Here is a 21,122-nt window from a genome sequence, read left to right as displayed (position 1 = left end):
TCTACTGAAGTCAATAGGTGTTTTGCTATTGACTTCAGCAGAGGTAGGGTTTCATTCCTGATTCCTAAACCTGTGAGTTAGCCAAAAGATCATACTTCCTCTGACCCTTTAATTCAATACCTGTTGTCAAACTTCTTCACAGCTATGTTTTCCAACTATGAATTGCGTTTCTTTATTCCCTGAAGGCATATGTGAAGGATAATATAAGTACGCAAAACATAGGGCTTGATTCTCATTTCCACTCAAACCCCTTCACACTATTCTGGCTGTGTAAAGGGGAATTAAAGTGGGTGTAAATTACATTAACATCAGCAGTATAATGGCGACTTCATGTAAATGAGAATGTGGCCCATAGCTTTGCTAAATATCCCCATGATACATCAATGCACTATTGTTAAAAAAGCAAATAAAGATAAGAAAATGGGCCAAGTTTACCATTGGCATAAGCAGGCACAAGTTGGCTTCAACAGAATTACCCCCATTTATGCCAGTGGCTAAATATTTTTAAAGTAAAAGCAAAACAAATACACACCATAAATGCACCATAAAATTGGATAGCTGTTTTGAAATACAGTGTAGATACTTACTTAAACTTCCAGCATGGTCAGCAATATAACTCAAATAACTCAAATCCGAGCATTTAAAAAGAAAACCATATTAGTAGAGTAAAATATTAATATTCCTTCCCAGTATTATAAATCCAGCCAATTGAGCCCATAAGTGTTTTTGACCATGTTAATACTATCTGTAAAAATGCATAAAGTAGTTAATTTATGTATAGAACTCCTTCCAAGAGATAGAAAGGTGAAATCCTTGTGTAATATTACTCTCGTGGAGTGTTTTATTAAAGCAGAAGAGAGACAGAGAGATTTGGGCCCAATTGTTTTTTTTAAAGTTATGGGTGCTTCTCTTTTCATTTTTGTTGCTTCCCTGGGTGTGTACTAGAACAGATCTATTGGCTGCATGGTTCGTGGTTTGAAAAACATCCAAAATACACAATAGGAGGGGTTTGGTTCTAGGAAAACTTGAACGTGCATTTCAGACCCAACACTGGAATTTCCTTCGTAGCTACAGATAGGATTGGAAATAAATATTATGCACAAGACTGTAACATAGGCATTGCCATTCTAGATCAGATCAATGGCCTATTGTGACACAGAGGGCTCTTGGGCAAAGGGTCCCTTGTTCCGCACAAGCTCATTACTAATGTCTCAGACCTAACAAATTCACTACACCAAATAAGTCTTGCAGGGTATTTATCTATAGGAAGTAATATGTAAGGAATCCACAGAAAGCTCATAACTATCAAAACTCAATCACTAGGAGATGTACGTATGCGTAATATTTAAGGAAGAATATAACTATATTGAAAGTATATTTTTGATCTTGGAGTAAAAGTTAGTCACCGGGGGTTTTTGGGTATGTCTACACAGCAAAGAAAAAACCATGTCTGGGCCATGCCAGCTGACTCAGGTTCAGGCTGAGGGGCTATTTCTTGCTGTATAGACTTCTAGGCTCAGGCTGGAGCCTGAGCTCTGGGACTCTCCCATCCCGCATCGTCCTAGAGCAGCATTTCTCAAATGCTGCCACAAGGGTTTTTTCCTGCAGCTAGGACAGTCTCCTGGGCAGAGATGGAGGAGGGCCAAAGCAGAGGCCCCTCACTGAAGCGCCCAGAAACTCCAAGGGTGGGCTTCAGCCCCATCCTCACCTGTCTACAGCCACGGAGCTCCAGGGGTGGGCTTCAGACCTCCTCCCCTGGCTCAGCCAGAGGCTCTGGGGGTGGGTTTCAGCCCCCCACTTCAGCCTTGGGGCTCTGTAGGTTGGCTCCATGCTCCAGCCCTCCTCCCCTGGCTCCAGCTGTAGGTCTCTGGCTCTGGGCTTCATTAGAGCTGTCCTTACCGGGCGCCGTTGTCAAAAGGCAGGGAGTGGGGTGAGCCTGGGTGCGAGGCCGCAGAAGGGAGCTCAGGGCAATGGGGGGGGGGGGGGGAGAAGAGCAGTGGGGCCTAGGGGGCGGGGGAGGCAGCAGAGGCCGGGGCACCAAAATACAATCTTACACTATTTTTATTGAGTCTGCAAAAAACAAAACAAAAAAAAAAACCAAACAACCCCCCTCCCCAAAAGTACATACATAAATTACAATGATTTGGACATGGATTTGTGCATATTTATTTGTTTTTTCCTAAAGTTAATTAAGTATTTTAGGAAAATTTGTCAGAACAGCCACCAGCAAGAGTTAGTGGCTGCACTCTGAGACCATCAAACATTTTGTTGTGAGAACCCCTGTCCTAGAGCCTGGGCTTCAGCTCGAGCCTGGAAGTCTACACAGCAATGAAACAGCCCTGCAGCCCAAGCCCTGCAAGCCCAGTTCAGCTGTAGATGTCTAGTTGCTGTGTAGACATACCCAATATGTCTTGGCGATGGCCCATTCAAACAGAAAGGAGTCGTCACTCTCTTCCCTGGTTACCCAGTCATGTAATGCAAGGCTCAATTGTTCAGTGTTACTCCATCCTAAGACTATCAGTGGAAAACCAGAGGAGACAACTGCAAACAATCAAAGCCATTAGGAGGTTAAAAAAAACAAAAACAAAAAAACAAGGAACAAGGGATTGTCCTATTAATAGAAATAATAGACTGTTTCCATATAACACTGAGTGGGAAGAGGCATTCTGCATCTATTCACTGAGGAAACATCTTGTGGAGTGGAGGTGTTGTTCATGAAAGTTTGGATGCTGGTTCCTGTGAAGCCAGACAGCTCTGCAACAGACTGAACTTTGGGAAAAAAAACCTAATCTATTAGATAGGAAAGGTTTATTAATAAAATGCAGGCTCTAGTACACATTTTAGGATTTTGTTTTGTATTGTAACCATTTGTTCCCACCACTCTCTTTTTTCTTGTAGAATCTTTCTTAAATAAATCTTTTATTGTAAGTGCTCACAATTGCGGTGTGATTTTACAGGAGCAGAGATTTAAGGTAAAACTAGTAAACTGGTACACTGGTCCTTTGGGGGTAGGGGGCCTGAGATTTTTGTGAGCAGCCAGTATCAGGGGCTGGATATCACAAGGGAATGCTTTAAAGGGACTCAGGGGATGGGATAGGCCAGAGAAGAGTGTCTGAGTGGCTAACAGTCTGGCGGTGTTAGGGAGCTAACACTCAGTCACCATGAGCAAAGCTACTTCTTGCTAGAGAGGCAAGAGGTAATGAGGTGACTCGCAGTCCTAGGTACCGTGAGAATGGACACACCCATATAGCCCCGTATCCCTGTCCTTGACAGTGTCCCACACAAGCTAACATGGAAGAAATTGCAAGAAAGCCGATAGTGAAACTGCTATTGAGAAGGGCAATATTATTACTGTTAGACTTATTCTTAAGGCATCCACTATCCTGGAATATGGGTTCAATTACATATTACTAGCTGACCCACATTTTGAGAAAGTGGAAGGAAGATTCCTACAACAGACAAGCATGTAGCATCTTGGAAATAGCAGCTCCAAATTTGGAAATTAAAGAAGAAACTTGACACTGTACCCACCTCTGGAAGCTGAAAATAACTTGGCTGTGTCTGATAAAGGGAACTGTGATATTCAACTTGAAATACACTCAGAAATATTAGCAATTAAGTGGTCAGAGTTCAGCCTACCTTCTGTTGGTTTCATGTTAACCTCTTTCCTCTATACTGTTAATCTAGTTTCTAATAGAGATAATAATATGTCAAACCCTGAGAGTGTTTGAAATCCAGACTCAGATCCCAATTTTACAAAATAGCTCCTTATCCTTATAATAGACCAAACCAAAGCCCTTAATCCAAACATCCCTGATCTTTGTGTCACTTACGATTTGCAGCTTGAGCTGGCCACTCATTTCACAAAACTTTTTAAAAAAATTAATGACGACTATTACCTTTCAGCTTTTATTATGCCTGAACAGCTGGAAGTGTTTAGGCACCTTGCAGAAACAAGCCAAGGCAGTCCAAATAATTTAGAATCTAAATTCAGACATTACAAAACAAGGTCATAAAAAAAAAAGGTGCAGACAAGGAAAGGAAGGAAAAGGGTTACAGTAACAAGATAATAGGGTTACAGTAACAACATAATATAGTTACTCAGAGTGAAGCATGTACACATGAAATCATCATCACCTACAATCCGAATAGATTAAGGCTAAACAGGCCCTGGATTCCTCAAAACCTGGTTAGATTCTTCCTCCCAGTCCACTCCAAGATATGTGTCAGGGTGGATGGGAAAAAGCTATCTTTCTCTCTCTTCAGTCTTTGATCATCTTCACAAGAAATGAGCCAGCTCAAAATCACTGGTTTGCTGTTCTGACACCTGCTTCATGCCAGCACTGACTCATTGTTCTGTTTGGGTGCTGATTATCAGGATCGAGGCTTAATCTGTCAGTGACTACATGAATCTGTCTGCCTTTGATCTCCATTGTCCATTTTCACTCACCAGTATTGGTAAGAAGAAAAACAGATACAAAAAGTGAATTTAAACTCTGTTTCTAATATAGAATAACTGGGACCACCACATATGTGAGAACACAACAAATTAAAGCCTCCCCCCAAATCCCCCATGTTACTCTGACTGAAATTAGTAAAAATCAGGAGGGCTGTAGACATCTGATAAATAGAATGATCACTGTTTTCCCTGTAGCAAGTTTCAGAAGATGGAAGAGAAACTGTGTCTGAGACAGATTATATGTATTAAATATATATGTGTCACTATTTTTAAAAGTCATCAAGTGTTCCTGGCATTGTACAATCAGATAAGGAGACATTGTTCCTACCTCAAGGATCTTATAAGTCTAATTCAGACAGACAAAACAATTCAGGCATGCAGAACACTGGAAGACATTTCACCATGAAGTACACGTCCTGGGAAAGGGGGGGAGAGGGGGGAAAGTGCAACAGCTTAGCAGAAGAATTGTGTTTTCAGGAAGTGTTTGAACAGCACAGAGGGAGCATAGGATTGATGCCCTAGGACAGAGGAAGTGCACATTTTCGAACTAACTCTTTTGTTACAACAGTTAATAAAGTTTTGTTGTTTGTAGCCTATAGGCGAATTGCTAGGGTATAGTTTACCTTATTGACAGTGACAATGTTCATTATCTTTGGTAGCAAAAATGTAAGAATCCACGGACGTGACAAAAATCTGAGTACATGTATTCTGTGGATTAAAACACATTAAATATCATAGGAAATAGCTGAAGCTTTTTTTTTAAACTTACGCCAACAGAAATGTGTCTGATATACCAATATTTGATCAGCCATGTGGTAGCTAATAACAGTTGAAATAGCCATTGATGTTCTCTAATACCTTTTTAAAATTAATTTTTCCATGGCAATCACAGCCTGAGTACATAAACAAAAGTTTCAAATAAATATTTCCATCAGTAAGGGAGTGAGTGGAAGGAAAAGCTATTTCAGGGTTAAACCAAATGTTTGACTACTGTAGCAACTGCACGTTACATTTTGAGATTGTTACATGACCTTTAGGGCATGTTGACACTGTTAATGTACATTACACACACAGTGGTCAATGACATGACTTTTACATACCATAACTAACTCTTCAGTTTGTTCTTGGCGCTGGTGCATTATCGCTTGATGGGATATTTTCCAGGTTTTCAGGCATTGCTGCATACCCATACCACAAAAGGAGAGAGACTGGAGGCTTTAATTTGAGTCAGGAGTCTGAAGTGGTAGATTAAAGTCAAGTTAATTTTGACAAATTTTATCAAACATTTTAGATAAGGAAGGCTACTTTCGTGGTACTGAAACATGCCTCAACTTTCTCTCTCCCCCTTGCCCCTACTTGCTGGGAGACGATTAAAAAAAAATAATAATAAAAAAAAAAAAAGAAAAGCAACAAGCTACAACAAGCAAAAAACTACAAGCCAAAAACTAACCAACAAGCAACTCACAAGCCAATTAAGCCAAAAACAAGCCCAATTTCTGCATTTTTTCATGGATTTGGCATGTCTGGTGTGAATGTTTGCAGAATCAATGTGTATAAACTGCATATTCCTTATGGGTGTTGAAATCCAAAGCAGTTCAGCCTTCCTATAAAAGCGTGATGCTGCATCCAGGATCAACTCGGGGGAGGAGGGGGCGTTATTGTGGTGGAGAGGGGGTCTCTTAATACAGGTTCTGGAACAGTAAAAATGCTGGGGAATACTGTTGGAGTAGTCATTAAGGAAGGTAGTGGCTTAACAAAAGAGGGCTTTAAATAAAAGTTTTGCTGTGATAATATTGAGCTGAACACCAAGAAAGAGATCTGTTAAATAACAAAGCAGAATACAGTAGAACCTCAGAGTTATGACCTGATTGGTCAACTACACACTTAACTTGGAACTGGAAGTATGCAAGCAGGTAGCAACAGAGACTTCCCCCGCTCCCAAAGGCAAATACCGTACTGTGTTAAACGTAAACTACTAAAAAAATAAAGGAAAAAATTTAAAAAAGATTTGACAAGTTAGGAAAACTGTTTCTGTGCTTGTTTCATTTAAATGAGGATGGTTAAAAGCCGCATTTTTCTTCTGCATCATAAAGTTTCAAAGCTGTATTAAGTCAATATTCAGTTGTAAACTTTTGAAAGAACTATATACCATAAAATTTCATCTCTTGCCAAACTGATATACTGTAGCCTTTTGATCACCATCAGTTTTTATCATGTCACTTCTTATTAAACTGACAAAAGGAACTGAAATTGTCTCCTGGAGGACACACAAACAAGAAATATTGGCATCAAAGAGCAGGCACTGGAAAATAGCTGAAGGAACATATCACCTGTTCCCCTCAATGCAATAACATTTTCAATATGCTCCAGGTAAAAGAAGGCACTATAATAGAAGACTGGACAAAACATGACTTCAGATTAGAAACTGTCAGCAATTATTATTTTAGAACAAAGCTCAAGCTGCTGTGAGGGCACTGTTAAAACAAAAGAGCATGTGTGAGACTAATGCAGTGGCTAGAAATGTGGAATATTACTTCAGTTCTTAATAGTGTAAACATCAAGTTGGGGGGGGTCTGCTTGGAGATCTAACAGTAAATTAAATTACTTATTACATGGGTGAATTTGTATTTCAATCTCATCTTTAGTCCTTTGCTCCTATTCTATCAGGGTTTGGGAACTGTGTAGAGGCAACGTACTTAGACCATAGATGAGAGAGTCTCTCACTGCTTTGGAAAGACCCTTATGGGTTTCTCAGTAGTGGCAGTATTAGGGCTCAGCTGAGAGCCATGACCGTCAGCTGCAATGATAGTTTTCACATATTAATGGCTGCATATACATTGTGGTTGCCAGGTAAACCATAGATATGTGCAATCTAGGTCAGAACTTTGTTCCATTAGCTCCAAAGGGACAGGCCTTTAGCTTTCAGTAGTAAATAGGGCTTCTGTTTTTTGGCGGTCAGTCACTAAAGTGTAGTAGTACACATAGATACTAATCACACTATATTACAACCACATGATTCCTATGACAGAAAGGTTTTGGAGGTGGGGGAGTAAAAACAACAAAGGCTCTGGTGGCAGAAGCGGGAAAGTAAAATAGGGGGAAGGCAGAACCATGGTTTGCTGAAACACATGAACAAAATTAATGCTAAAGGGAAATGCTCCATTTTTAATTGCATTTTGTTCCTTTCACATTCATTTACTGGAAAACATTTCCATAACATCCTGTTCAATCTGCAAACATGGATGAAAGCACCAAATCCTTCTCTACTATGCACAGAGTAGCTTCCCCATAGCCCTTATGCCTTTCTTGGATCCCTGCAACCATCTTGCCAACATCTTCAGTGAATACGCCCAGGAAAAGTTATGGAGGAGCAGCTGCCATAGATCTGTCATCCCCCTCCTTTAAACCATGGAGCCAGAATCCAAAGCCCAGAGCAAGTCTGGATGTGCAGTGACACAGAGGTGGTGGCTTCTGCCAGAGAGCAACCTAAATAGAGTTGCTAACTGCCTATTGCTTCAGCGTGAGCGCTTTTTCTGTTGGGATGAGATCCCTTAGCCTTTCTTAAACCAAGAAGTATCCTCAAGGCAGTGGAGGATGCAGTTTAACATCATGCCCAGGACTATCATCCAAAGTAAAGGAGAAGGATTGGTTTGTGTACTGTTTGAAATCAAACATGAAGACATACTAATGTTTGAGCCACATGTATATCAATATTCTACCATCTTGGAAAGTCAAACAAAGAAAGGAATTAGAAAGAAGAAATTGTTACTTTGGAGTGTCTTCATTTGGCTGTTGAATTAAGGAAGAAATTCAGCACACAAACAAAACGATAATGTGCTGCATGAGAACATGGACACCAAGTTAGATACTGGCTCACACAGTGGCCAAATTCTGGAAATAACCAACACCACATCGGCAACAACCAGAAAGCAGGTGCAATAGTGATACTCAACATGAACTTTAGCATTAACTGGGGAACTGATGCATCCATGTGAGCAGTCTGATTCTTGAAAGCAACCTCAGGGTGATCATAAACAGCCAAATATTTGGATGACCATGGATGTGAAAAATGATAGATATGGCTCAGAGTCCTTACACAGAGTCCAGGGACATTGAGAGAGGAAAAGGCAAGACAACCATATTTGGACAGAATTACAAGATTTGTATGGTGTTGTTAAAATATCAGATACAAATAATTAGGAGTGCAGAATGTGATGCCAGATTTTGAACATCTGGCCCTGCATCTAATAGTTGTTTATATTTTTATTACATAAGTACTGACCCAGAAGTTTGGGATTCCAAATATTGATCATAATTCTGAAGTTCCATAACATGGGACTGCTTATTTTTATTATTAAGGGTTTCTATAACCCTATCCTCCAACCTCCATTGTGTTTGGATATGAAGGAGAGGTTAGTAATATGAGAGAGACAAGGTGTATGTAGTAATATCTTTTATTGAACCGCAATATGACATTCAAGTATCAATGTTCACATGTTCTAAACATCTTTTTTTCAAAAAGCAAGTCACCCTATCATTTGTTATGGGAGATGGTGTCAGTAGAGAAGAAGTGAGGGCAAGCTACCCCCTGCACTTTAAATATGACCCTTGATAATATGTCTCCCTTCTCCAACAGGCAGGGCTCTTATAGTTGGTAGCAGGGGAGAACTGACACTGCATGACAGAGGAGGTGGTCTTCCATAGGAAAGTGCTGTGAACTCTCCTCTTGCCGGGGTGGGTTTCTCTGTGCTGGAAATCCCCACAGAAGAGTCAGGGATTCTCTCAGCAAAGGGAAGTTCTGCCCACTGTGGGGAGAGACTTCTATAGCCTGTGTCACTGTGTCTCAACACTCCCTTTTGCCTACTCATCTCTGTTGCTAACCTCCACCAGCTCCATGGCTCCTAAATCTTATGCTACATCAACACCACCATAGCTATCCTGCCCCCACCCCCAGCTCCTCTCTTTCTTGACTCTTGCTGAGGCCAACAATCTCATGGCCTCTGTCCCATCAACCAACATCCGTTGACCCTGCCTCTTCTATACTCCCATGCCTACCACCCTTCATGCCCTCTCCTTTATCCACATCCAACATTAAACTTTGACATTTATACTTAAAACTTAGTGTGTTTTATTTAGAATTTTTTGATTTAAGTGCATTTTCCATCGATGCAGATGCTAAAAATGGAGATCAACACTTTAAGAAACCTTAATAGCCACACCAAACTCAATTTACAAACCTTACCACCCAAGCTTCACAATACCCAACTAGAGTCACTGACTGCTCACCTCTATAACACTCCTTTTCCATTCCAACTCCTGCACAAATACATATGCATACAGTAAATAAGGACCAAATTCAGATGCACATTTTCAACTCTGACCATTTAATTTCTTATAAACTAGTTAATTTAAATATAAAATTGTATAAATAAGTAAGATATATGGCTTTGACATATGGCAGAGTTGTGTTGAGAAACTGTGCAGTGAAGGTTCTGGTTTCTTTATACTTAATGCTAATATTTAATGACTAAGTGCAATAATTATGTATTTGGTCTCTGGGAAAGGAATGTAAATTGATACTGAATTATGGATGATACTGTTGCTTGAAATTCAAATTTCTTTGGTTTATAGCATTTTTGCTGATAGATGTTTAACTTTTAGCTAAGGTTTCTCAATGTGCATTTTTTGTATAGGAATATATACAAGTATACACAAATACCCACTCATTTTAATACCAGGTAATTTGAGATTTTGTGTTATGGTACAAGATATAATAAGATCTTTATTCTGTGAGTATTGCACTACACCGATATCATCTTTTCACAGTAAAGGAAGGATTTTTTTTTTAAAAAGTGTATTTATTACAAGATGGTTAGCATACATAAGTCATGTAACATACATAAAATAGTTAAAATAACCTAGTTACAAAATAAGATGTGTTGTGTACATTTTCAAATGACCTTAAAAACAGTGGGATCAGTATTTTACAAAGTACATATAAAAGTACTTCATATACACAGAAAAATACAAATGTGCAAACACCATTTTCACAGGTGGAGATTTATCAATTGAAAATGCTAAAAAAAAAAAGGTCCTTCATTCCTTTAAAAAAATTCCATATGTAATAAAACAGCTGCATTTCCTATTCTGTGTGCAGTGTGAAATTGAATATTATTTAGTCAAAAAAATGAAAAGTGGTTAAAAAAAGGGGACAAACTATTTAATAATTGAAATCCTATAAATGAAGTCAGTTAGGTTAGTCTGATATTAACAATTATAAGAAGAATGCCTGGAAAAAATCAGAAAATACCAAATCATATATACAAACTCTATGAAATATTAGTTGGATATTTAACATATTAACATTAAAAAAACCTCACAATGTTTTTTATCTAAAGACTCCACTCCATGTCATCACAAACTGTAGCAAATAAAACCTCTAGTAATTTTGGGCTATATATAAAAATAACTCAACAACATTCCTCAAAGATTTTAAGATGAACAAACACAATGTTACTAAATGTAAAAATCTAAAACAGTCTTCCAATTTATGTGCAAAAATGTTTTTAAAGTATCAAATCACATCAAACCAAATTATGTACATATTTAGTATCTGTAAAGGTTATCTAGCTAGCATTGTTCTGCTATAAATAACTTACCTCTGTCCCGCAAAATGTCTGCATTTCAACTATTTCAGTGCAAGTGTTTGCTTTATTGTTTAGTGCATTTATCATTGTGTTTGTTATTTTTAACTTTACAGTGAGCAGAACAGAACATAAATAAACATATACAACTTTTCATACTCAGAGATTTTTCTCCTATAGATGTCTTAATTTGGGACCAGTTTCTTCTTGTTATTATCAGCCAGTTTTCTTTCCATTATCCTATTATAATGGGCAAACAGAATACCCAAAAAGCATATTCTTTAGCTAAACAGTGGGAACTTGAAATGCCATACATTAACTGTAAAATTGCAGAAGCATGATTTAGAGCAAGAGGTTAGAGAGCAGCTAGTAGATTTGAGAAGAAACCTTTTTTTGAAAATTAAGGTTTTGTTTTTTGGTCTTTAAAAATATTAAGTGACATTTGCCAATCTGCTATGCATGTCACTGAATTCACAAACCTAAACTTTTCTTAGAAACTGTAGAAATGTTCTTCCACAACTAGCTTGAAAATTTGGACCACTTTGTTTAAATATTAAAACTCGATGAAAACAGAACACTATTTGAGGAAAAATGTCCACAATTCTAGCTAGACAGTTTTTCTGATGCAACTCTGATTAGAAAAACAGTATTAGAGGGTAGCATATTTCAGCGTGTACAGCAGGCTTATTTAGCTAGGAATCATATTGAAAAGAGTTATATTTCAGGCTAAACAGATTACTAATTTGAAAAGTTCTCCTATCAGGAGAAAAGGAGTAGTTATAGTGGTTATAATACTTCAACAGAGAAGATGCTTCAGCATATAATGAGTATTTATGACTGAAACGAAAGGAAGGTTGCTTGTTCTGTAATAGCATTTCAAAATGTATCTTCTTGCAACATGAACTGCTGAAAGCATTTCTTTTCTGCAGTTGGGAGTGGAATGGTAGTCTCTGTTATGCATCTGAAATACAGCTCTGGATCCTGTCCATCCATTGCTGTGCACTCTGTGCATCTTGGGCACAGAAATTATACACACGTTTACTTGTCTTCAGCTGCAAAATGAAAACAGAAGTGTATAAGATAGAAAACTAAATTTAGAAGATACAGCTCAGGAACTTTCAAACTTTCTTTTAAGTTTTGATATCTGAAGCGTTTCATTTTGCTTGAATATACTGATGTTCAGAATTTTCACTTTGGGTTGAGAATGTGGATCACTGGTTAGTTGTGCAACTGCCCTTGATAGTGAGTTAACTTGAAATCTCTCAAGTGACCATCCAGCAGGAATGGCTGTGATAGGAAGAACATAACAAAGGAAGAAAAATCTCTAATGAAGGCCAGCAAAGAATAAGTATACTTACATCAAAGAATGCTTTGTCACTAGCATGCTTTGGTGCGCCAATTGTTGGAGATGCAGGAGTCACTGTTTCGACTTCTGCAAGATCAATGTGTCCCTTGCAGCTTGTGTCCTCACCAGAATCATAATACCTCAGCTAGAACACAAAAGGGAAAACAAACCAACCAAATGCAATATATAAACCAATACACAGACAAATGCACTATTTGGGGCCAGATCCTTGTGCTCGTCCTTTCTGTACCTGGCATAGCTTCTGGGGTTTTGAGAGTGAACAAAAAGTTCTTTTAAGCCTCCTTGTGTGCCCTCATTGTGAGGCACTGGATGTTGGGCTGGTTTTGAGGAGCCACTTGCAAAAGCCTGAGATCTGCTATAAACTGAACAAACTGCTTACGACTACAAATGGACAGTGTAATAGCTGGCATCATCAGGCAGTAGGCATGTCCAAGCAACAGCTTGTATTGGGAATTGGCAGAGTGCCATCTTGTGATTGTCCAAACTGGGGGGAATCCTCATGTGGCCAGACTTGCTGCCTTTATGGCAGCTTTGCACTGTGGGACAAGTGTGAAACTGCCCCAGGGAACGACTCTGATGTGAGGATTCAGGCTATCCTGACATAACACTCCCCTGTGCATTGCTTGGAAACTAATGAACATGTTTTGCACCAAAGAGTTAACAAAAGTTTTTATTTCCTGTATTTTAAATTGAAAGCGATCAGCAAAAACTCAGGTATAATTTAGGTAATTACAGATTACATATAAAACTGACATTTTCCTATACTATACTTAGTGGTTTAATGCAGCTTTTCTACAAAGACACTGTGGTTTCAATAATAACCACTCCACTAAATTACTTTCAGTATTCAAACAATTCCACAGAAGAAAATCTGGTATTTACATATTAAAAACAACAACCCACCCTTTCACACTGGATGCAAGAAGTAAAGACAAACCCTTTCTTTAAGGAAAGTAAAAATGGAGTCCTTCCAAATCAGATTTACTTCCTTCTGTTGCCCGCCCCATATTGCTTATATGTCTACCTTTCATGAACAATGTTCCATAGGAGATTTGGCTATAGAAACAATTAAAATATTAAAGAGGAACACCTTGTACATACTGGGAGAAAGTGTGTCTTCTTCTGCATGGGGGGACACCAGTTTTAATCACAATTAGTTAACATTTTAAAAGATGATATCCTTGTCCACACTCAGGAGAAAATAATGTTTAACATTCTGTTAAGTAAAACCTGTTAACTAACATTTTCTATCACAATTTTCTTCTGTAGACAAGGCCCTACTGGCTATTTAAAAGCTAGTCCTTAGTTATGCACCCCTGAGGAAACTTATGTAAATAAAGTCTATTTGCACGAGTAAGGGCTTGTGTGATAATGACCAAAATTATTTAAAGTTCATTAGGCCATAAGTGCCATCACTGAATTGGGTGTGCATTGCAAGCAGGGTTCAATGTCTAAAGCAGTAAACAGATTTTCTGTGCTTACCTCCTGTGCACTAATTTGTTAGTATATACATGAATGGTCATGCAACTCAATGTACTGAAACCAGTAAAGACAGACTTCACTAAGACAGACCAAAGGTTTCCCATATACGTCTGTCTGAAATGGCTATTATATCAAGAAACTGGAATTTCAGGGGACTTTAGAAATAAACTTTGTGGGTGAAATCTTGGCTTCACTGAAATCAATGACAAAACTCCTATTAACTTCAGTGGGGCCAGGATTTCACTTTTGGGTCTCATGATCTGAAGATATTTAGGCAAAAAAATTCCAGTGAAGTTATATCATACATGGGTTGTTGCATTATAAACATTGATAACAGGTTAATGGACCTTTGTATTATGGCAATCCAGATTGATAAATCTACAATGTATGCTGGATTCCAATTTATCTGCATAGGATAGGCTTCATGAAAATAAATATGAAAAGGAAGTGCTCCAAGAACGAATGAAAAAATGCATGCTTGAAATGTATAACTACTACTACAGTTTGGACAGGGATGATTGAATTAACTCTATTCCCAACTAGGGTAACCAGGTGTCCAGTTTTTGACCGGAACACCCAGTCGAAAAGGGACCTTGCTGGCTCCGTTAAAAGTCCGATCGGCGGTGCTGTGGAGCTAAGGCAGGCTAGTCCCTACCTGTCCCAGGGCACCGCTGGTGCCCTGGAAGCTGCCAGCAGGCCTGGCTCCTAGGCCGGGACGTGGGCCATGGGGCTCCAAACTCAAACTGGCAGAGCTGAGGGGGCAGTGCCTGCGGGTGAGAGCAGCACGCGCTGCTGAGCCTCATGCTCTGCCCTGCCTAGGAGCCAGACTTGCTGACCGCTTCTGGGGCACAGCACGGAGCCAGGACAGGCAGGCAGCACTGCTGACTGGGAGCTGTCCAAGGTAAGCCCACACACCAACTCCGAGCCCCAGCTCCCTTCCCCAGCCCTGAGCCCTCCCAAACCTGGAGCCCCCTCCTGCACCCCAAACCCCTCATCCTCAGCCCCTCCCCAGAGCCAGCACCTCCAGCCCACAGTCCTCAGCTCTCCCACACCCCAAACCCCTGCCTCAACCCACAGCTCCCTCCCACATTCTGAATCCCTCAGCCACACCCCCCAGCCGGGAGCCCCCTCCTGCACCCCAAACCCCTCATCCACGGCCCCACCCCAGAGCCTGCACCCCGAGCTGGAGCCCTCACCCCCTCCTGCACCCCAACTCCCTGCCCCAGCCCAGAGCCCCCTCCCGTACCCTGAACCCCTCATTTCTGGCCCCACGCTGGAGCCCACACCCCAACCCCCGACCCAGCCTAGTGAAAGTGAGTGAGGGTGGGAGGGAGAGCGAGACACCGAGGGAGGGGGAATGTAGTGGGCGGTGCCTCAGGGAAGGGGTGGGGCAGGGGGTGGGGCTAGGGTGTTCGGTTTTGTGTGATTAGAAAGTTGGCAACCCTACTCCCAACTCCAAAATTATGCCTCAGATCTCTACTTGAATACTGGATAGTACCTTCTGGCTTTTTGGACTGTTCATATCAGAGATTGTTTGGTTTCTTAAACTGCTTTGACTGATGAAGAGTTCACATGGCTCACACAGAAAGACTAGGTTAATGCCCAACACTGACCAACAGGCTAATGCCCTTCTGAAGATAGCAAGTTTTAATAAAATTGCTTCTGGGTGGGCCAATATACTGCCATTTTCAACTGAAAATTCCTTGACGCAGGGACTGTCTTTCTCTATAAAGTATAAAGCAACAAACAGTGTTCGCACTCAAATACTAGATTACCACCAGTTCATGGAGTTTCTTTAAAATTATATATTAGATGATTATCTCTGTTTTAAAAAAACAAAATGATTACCTTCACATTGACTATAAGGTATACCAGCCACACAGATAAATATCTGTATTGAAATACTATGTACAGCTGCATTTGCAAATAATCATTACTAATCATTTCTAACTATAAGGTCAGTTAAGGACTGGAATTGGTTACCAAGAGAGGTTATGGAATCCTCGTCACTGAAGGGTTTTAAGAACAAGTTAGACAAATGCCTGCTGGGAGGGTCTAGGTATACTTGTCTTGCCTCAGAGTGGGGGGTTGGCCTTGATGACCTCTCAGGATCAAGACATTTCTATTATTTTATGATTTCTTGTACTATTTGTCAAACTATTTCTATATTCTTATTAAGTAAAACTCTAGTAAGTTATTCACATAAAAATCCAGTTTGCTAAAAATGTTTTACCTGGTGTTTTGTCACATCCAGTACAAACCAGCGAGGTTTCCAACCTTTTAACAAAGCTCCTCTTTTGTAAAGTGTACCTTCAAAAGACCTTGAACAGAAGGAGCATATGTATATCACCAAAAAGGTTTAGTACGTACATGTTGATTTAATAGCCTCAATACCATGGCACATAAGGCATAGACTGGTCTATAACTATTTAGGAACCGCTTTTACTACAAAATGAAAAATCAACTTTAAACACTTAGAAGATATATCACCTGGAGCTGTGGGACCATTGATCAGCACCATAATTTTCCACTGTGTCCAGGCACTGAAGCAGACTTAAAAATACTATGGCTGCCTCATTTCATATGCTTTTTGTTTTTATGTATTAACAGTAAGATTATTCTGACTGTGCACATTACAAGCTAAAGTTTCTTAATGGCCAAATGCTAAATAATTCAATAATTGTTTAGATAGTACAGTGGTCTAATGCACTACCATACCACCTCTGGAAAAAAGACGGTTACTCACCTGTAGTAACTGGTGTTCTTCGAGATGTGTTGCTCCTATCCATTCCATGTAGGTGTGCGCGCCGCGCGTGCACGGTTCTTCGGAACATTTTTAGCCTAGCAACTCCGGCGGGCCGGCTGGCGCCCCCTGGAGTGGCGCCGCCATGGCGGCGGATATATACCCCAGCCGGGCCGTCCGCTCCTCAGTTCCTTCTTGCCGGCTATTCCGACAGTGGGGAAGGAGGGCGGGATTGGAATGGATAGGAGCAACACATCTCGAAGAACACCAGTTACTACAGGTGAGTAACCGTCTTTTCTTCTTCGAGTGATTGCTCCTATCCATTCCATGTAGGTGATTCCCAAGCCTTACCTAGGCGGTGGGGTTGGAATGAGACGTGGCGGAGTGTAATACCGCAGAGCCGAAGGCTGCGTCGTCTCGAGACTGGTGCACCAACGCGTAGTGGGAAGCGAAGGTATGGACTGAAGACCAGGTGGCCGCTCGACAGATGTCCTGGATGGGGACATGGGCCAGGAAAGCGGCCGATGAGGCGTGTGCCCTCGTCGAGTGTGCGGTGAGTCGGCACGGGGGAACGCGAGCAAGCTGGTAACACGTTCTGATGCAGGACGTCACCCAGGAAGAAATCCGCTGCGAGGAAACTGGCTCGCCTTTCATGCGGTCAGCTATTGCCACAAACAGCTGGGACGAACGCCGAAAAGGCTTCGTGCGGTCGAGGTAGAACGCGAGTGCTCGGCGGACGTCGAGGGTATGCAGCTGCTGTTCCCGAGGCGAGGCATGCGGCTTCGGGAAGAAGACCGGGAGGAAGATCTCCTGGTTGAGATGGAAGGCCGACACCACCTTGGGGAGGAAGGCCGGGTGTGGTCGGAGCTGCACCTTGTCCCCGTGAAAGACGGTATATGGGGGACCCGCCGTCAGGGCGCGGAGCTCTGAGACCCGTCTGGCGGATGTGATCGCCACGAGGAAGGCCGTCTTACAGGTAAGATGGAGGAGAGAGCACGTAGCGAGGGGCTCGAAGGGTGGGCCCATGAGCTGGGCGAGGACCAGGTTAAGATCCCATGTTGGAGCAGGAGGACGCACCTGCGGGTAGAGACGGTCTAACCCTTTAAGGAATCGTGATACCATCGGGTTGGAGAAGATCGAGCGACCTCCTATAGCTGGTCGAAATGCTGACAGCGCTGCCAGGTGCACCCTGAGGGACGAGATTGCAAGACCTTGACCTTTGAGGTAGTCGAGGACAGTCTGGATGGGGGCCGAGAAAGGGTTGATACCTCTCTGGTCGCACCAGAGGGCAAAGCGCTTCCACTTGGCGAGGTAAGTAGTTCGCGTTGAAGGTTTCCTGCTTTCGAGCAGAACTTGCTGCACCGCTGCTGAGCAATCCCTCTCTGCGTCGGTTAACCACTCAGGAACCAAGCTGTAAGATGCAGCGATTGCAGGTTCGGGTGACGAAGCCTGCCGAGGTCCTGGGTTATGAGGTCCGGCCACAGCGGAAGGGGAATGGGTTCCCGAACCGACAGCTCGAGCAGCAGGGTATACCAGTGCTGCCTCGGCCAGGCCGGAGCGACGAGTATGATGCGGGCGCTGTCTCTCCGGATCTTGAGTAACACTCGGTGGACGAGCGGAAACGGAGGAAATGCGTAGAGAAGAGGCTCTGTCCATGACAGGAGAAACGCATCTGAGAGGGAGCCTGGAGCTTGACCTTGGAAGGAGCAGAACCTGTGGCATTTGCGGTTGGACCGGGAAGCAAAGAGGTCTATCTGGGGAAAGCCCCACCTCTGGAAGATGGAATAAGCCACATCTGGGCGAAGGGACCACTCGTGAGAGGCGAAGGACCTGCTGAGGCGGTCGGCCAACGTGTTCTGCGCTCCTGGCAGAAAAAACGCTTCGAGGCGAATCGAGTGGGTTACGCAGAAATCCCAGAGGAGCAATGCCTCGTTGCAAAGAGGGGAGGACCGCGCCCCGCCCTGCTTGTTGACATAAAACATGGCTGTGGTGTTGTCCGTGTAGACCGCTACACAGCGGTTCTGCAGGTGAGCCCGAAAGGCGAGACAAGCTAAGCGGATCGCTCTCAGCTCCCGGACGTTGATATGGAGGGAGAGCTCCTGGGGTGACCAGAGACCCTGGGTGCGTCGGTCTCCTACGTGAGCCCCCCAGCCCAGCACTGAGGTGTCCGTCGTCAAGGCGATTGACGGGCGAGGCGGGCGGAACGGAACTCCCTCGCAGACCGTTTCCGGGTCCAGCCACCAGGTGAGCGTCTGGAGAGCGGGCTTTGCCACCGTTACCACCATGTCTAGGGGATCGCGATGAGGGCGGTACACCGACGCCAGCCACATTTGGAATGGGCGAAGTTGCAGCCTGGCGTGTGCGGTCACAAATGTGGACGCTGCCATGTGACCCAGGAGGCGGAGGCAGGATCGCACCGTTGTCGTCGGAAAGGCCTGCAGCTCCCGAATGAGGGAGGCCAACGTCTCGTGCCGAGTGCGAGGGAGGCACGCTCTGGCCAGATTGGAGTCGAGGACCGCTCCTATGAACTCCACTCTTTGCGCTGGAACTAAGAGGGACTTCTCGGTGTTGACAAGCAGGCCGAGAGACCGGAACAGATGTAGAATCTCGGTCACCTGATTCGCCACCAGCTCTTGGGAGCGGCCCCGAATCAGCCAGTCGTCGAGATATGGGTAGACGTGGATGCGACGACGGCGGAGGGCTGCGGCGACGACCGCCATGCACTTGGTGAATACCCTCGGCACGGTGGAGAGGCCGAAGGGGAGCACTGCGAACTGGTAATGAGCTCCGTTGACCATGAAGCGCAGGAAGCGTCTGTGGGGGGGGGTAGATTGCCACATGAAAGTAGGCATCCCTCATGTCGAGGGCAGCAAACCAGTCTCCAGGATCCAAGGAAGGGATAATGGACCCCAAGGTTACCATTCGAAACTTGAGCTTGCACAGGTATCTGTTGAGCTCCCGGAGGTCTAAGATGGGACGAAGGCCTCCTTTCGCCTTGGGGATGAGGAAGTATCTGGAATAGAATCCCCTGCCTCGCCTGCTGGGAGGCACCTCCTCGATGGCACCCACGCTCAACAGAGATTGGACCTCCTGTAAGAGGACTTGCTCGTGAGAGGGGTCCCTGAAGAGGGACAGGGAGGGTGGGTGGGAGAGAGGGGGCGAAATGAACTGTAGGCGGTAGCCGTATTGGACAGTGCTGAGGACCCAGCTGTCTGATGTTATAGATGACCACGCCTGGAGGAAGCGGGAAAGGCGATCGGAAAACAGAAGGGGTGGATCCTGATTGGAGAGAGGTGAGCGGCCCTCGGGCGTCCCATCAAAAGGCCGTCTTTGGGTCTTGAGGGGCCTTGGACGATCCCTGGGCTTGATTATGCCGCCCGCCCGATGGTCTGCGGCGGAAGGGGGCTGAGCGCCTATTGTTAGGCGGCCGAGGTCAGTTGTGTTGAAAGGGGCGATAAGGTTGACGCCGGAAGGAACGCCTTTGGGTGGCCGGCGTGTGCATTCCTAATGTGCGGATCGCCACTCTGCCGTCCTTTAGGGTCTGAATGCGGGTATCAGTCTTTTCTGAGAATAGACCCTGCATCTCAAAAGGAAGGTCCTGGAGCGTGTATTGGACCTCCGGCGGCAGAGTAGAGGACTGAAGCCATGCAATGCGTCGCATGGTTACCCCTGACGCTATGGTCCTGGCCCCCGAGTCCGCTGCGTCTACCGCTGCCTTAATTAAGGTTCGGGAAGCCAGCTTTCCTTCCTCCAGCAGTGCCGAGAATTCCCGGCGGGAATCCTGCGGGGTGAGCTCTGCAAATTTCCCTAGGCAGCCCAAGATGTTGAATGTATATCTCGAGAGCAGGGCCATTTGGTTGGCGATGCGGAGTTGGAGGCCGCCCGCTGAGTAAATTTTTCGGCCTAACAAGTCCATGCGCTTGGACTCCTTCGCCTTTGGCGCAGCGGCGGGCTGTCCGTGTCGCTCCCGGTCATTGACAGATTGGACAACTAGAGAGTCCGGAGCCGGGTGAACGTAAAGGTATTCGTACCCCCTCGGAGGGACCGAGTACTTCCTCTCAACCCCGCGCGCTGTAGGCGGGACGGAAGAGGGCGACTGCCAGATAGCGGCATTGTTCTTTTGAATTGTCCGGATGAAGGGGAGCGCTACCCTCACGGGGGCCTCCGCCCCCACCACGTCCGTGATGGGGTCATCGACCTCCTGGACTTCTTCCACGGGTAGGTTGATGGCCTTAGCTACCCTTCTGAGAAGGTCCTGGTGAGCCTTGAGGTCGATCGGCGGAGGCTCCGACGGTGACGCCCCTGCCACCGCCTCATCGGGGGAGGAGGATGAGGAAGGACCCGGTAGCACTTCTTCCGGTGCCTGCTCCGTGTCTGCGGGAATAGGTGCCCGCGTTTCATGCTCTAAGTGCGTGCTGTGAGCGGCGG

General features: G+C 43.9%; 1 protein-coding gene across 3 annotated transcripts in view; it reads right to left on the bottom strand.

Annotated features, from left to right (window-relative positions):
• Nucleotides 1-9,017: 9,017 nt before the first annotated feature.
• SBF2 (SET binding factor 2) overlaps nucleotides 9,018-21,122 on the bottom strand; it is a 595,592-nt gene continuing 583,487 nt past the window's right edge. For all 3 annotated transcript variants that reach the window (XM_045015032.1, XM_045015034.1, XM_045015033.1), the window contains 3 exons: nucleotides 16,185-16,272; nucleotides 12,462-12,593; nucleotides 9,018-12,155 (listed from right to left, as the gene is read on the bottom strand). In XM_045015032.1, the coding sequence (XP_044870967.1) occupies nucleotides 12,057-12,155; nucleotides 12,462-12,593; nucleotides 16,185-16,272 (319 nt within the window). In that variant the 3' untranslated portion in view covers nucleotides 9,018-12,056. The remainder of the gene's footprint in view (nucleotides 12,156-12,461; nucleotides 12,594-16,184; nucleotides 16,273-21,122) is intronic.

This window comes from Mauremys mutica, chromosome 4 (genome assembly GCF_020497125.1).
Source record: "Mauremys mutica isolate MM-2020 ecotype Southern chromosome 4, ASM2049712v1, whole genome shotgun sequence".
NCBI lineage: Eukaryota > Metazoa > Chordata > Testudines > Geoemydidae > Mauremys > Mauremys mutica.
The sequence above is the reverse complement of the archived record's forward strand: the minus strand, read 5'-3'. Positions and strand labels throughout refer to the sequence as shown.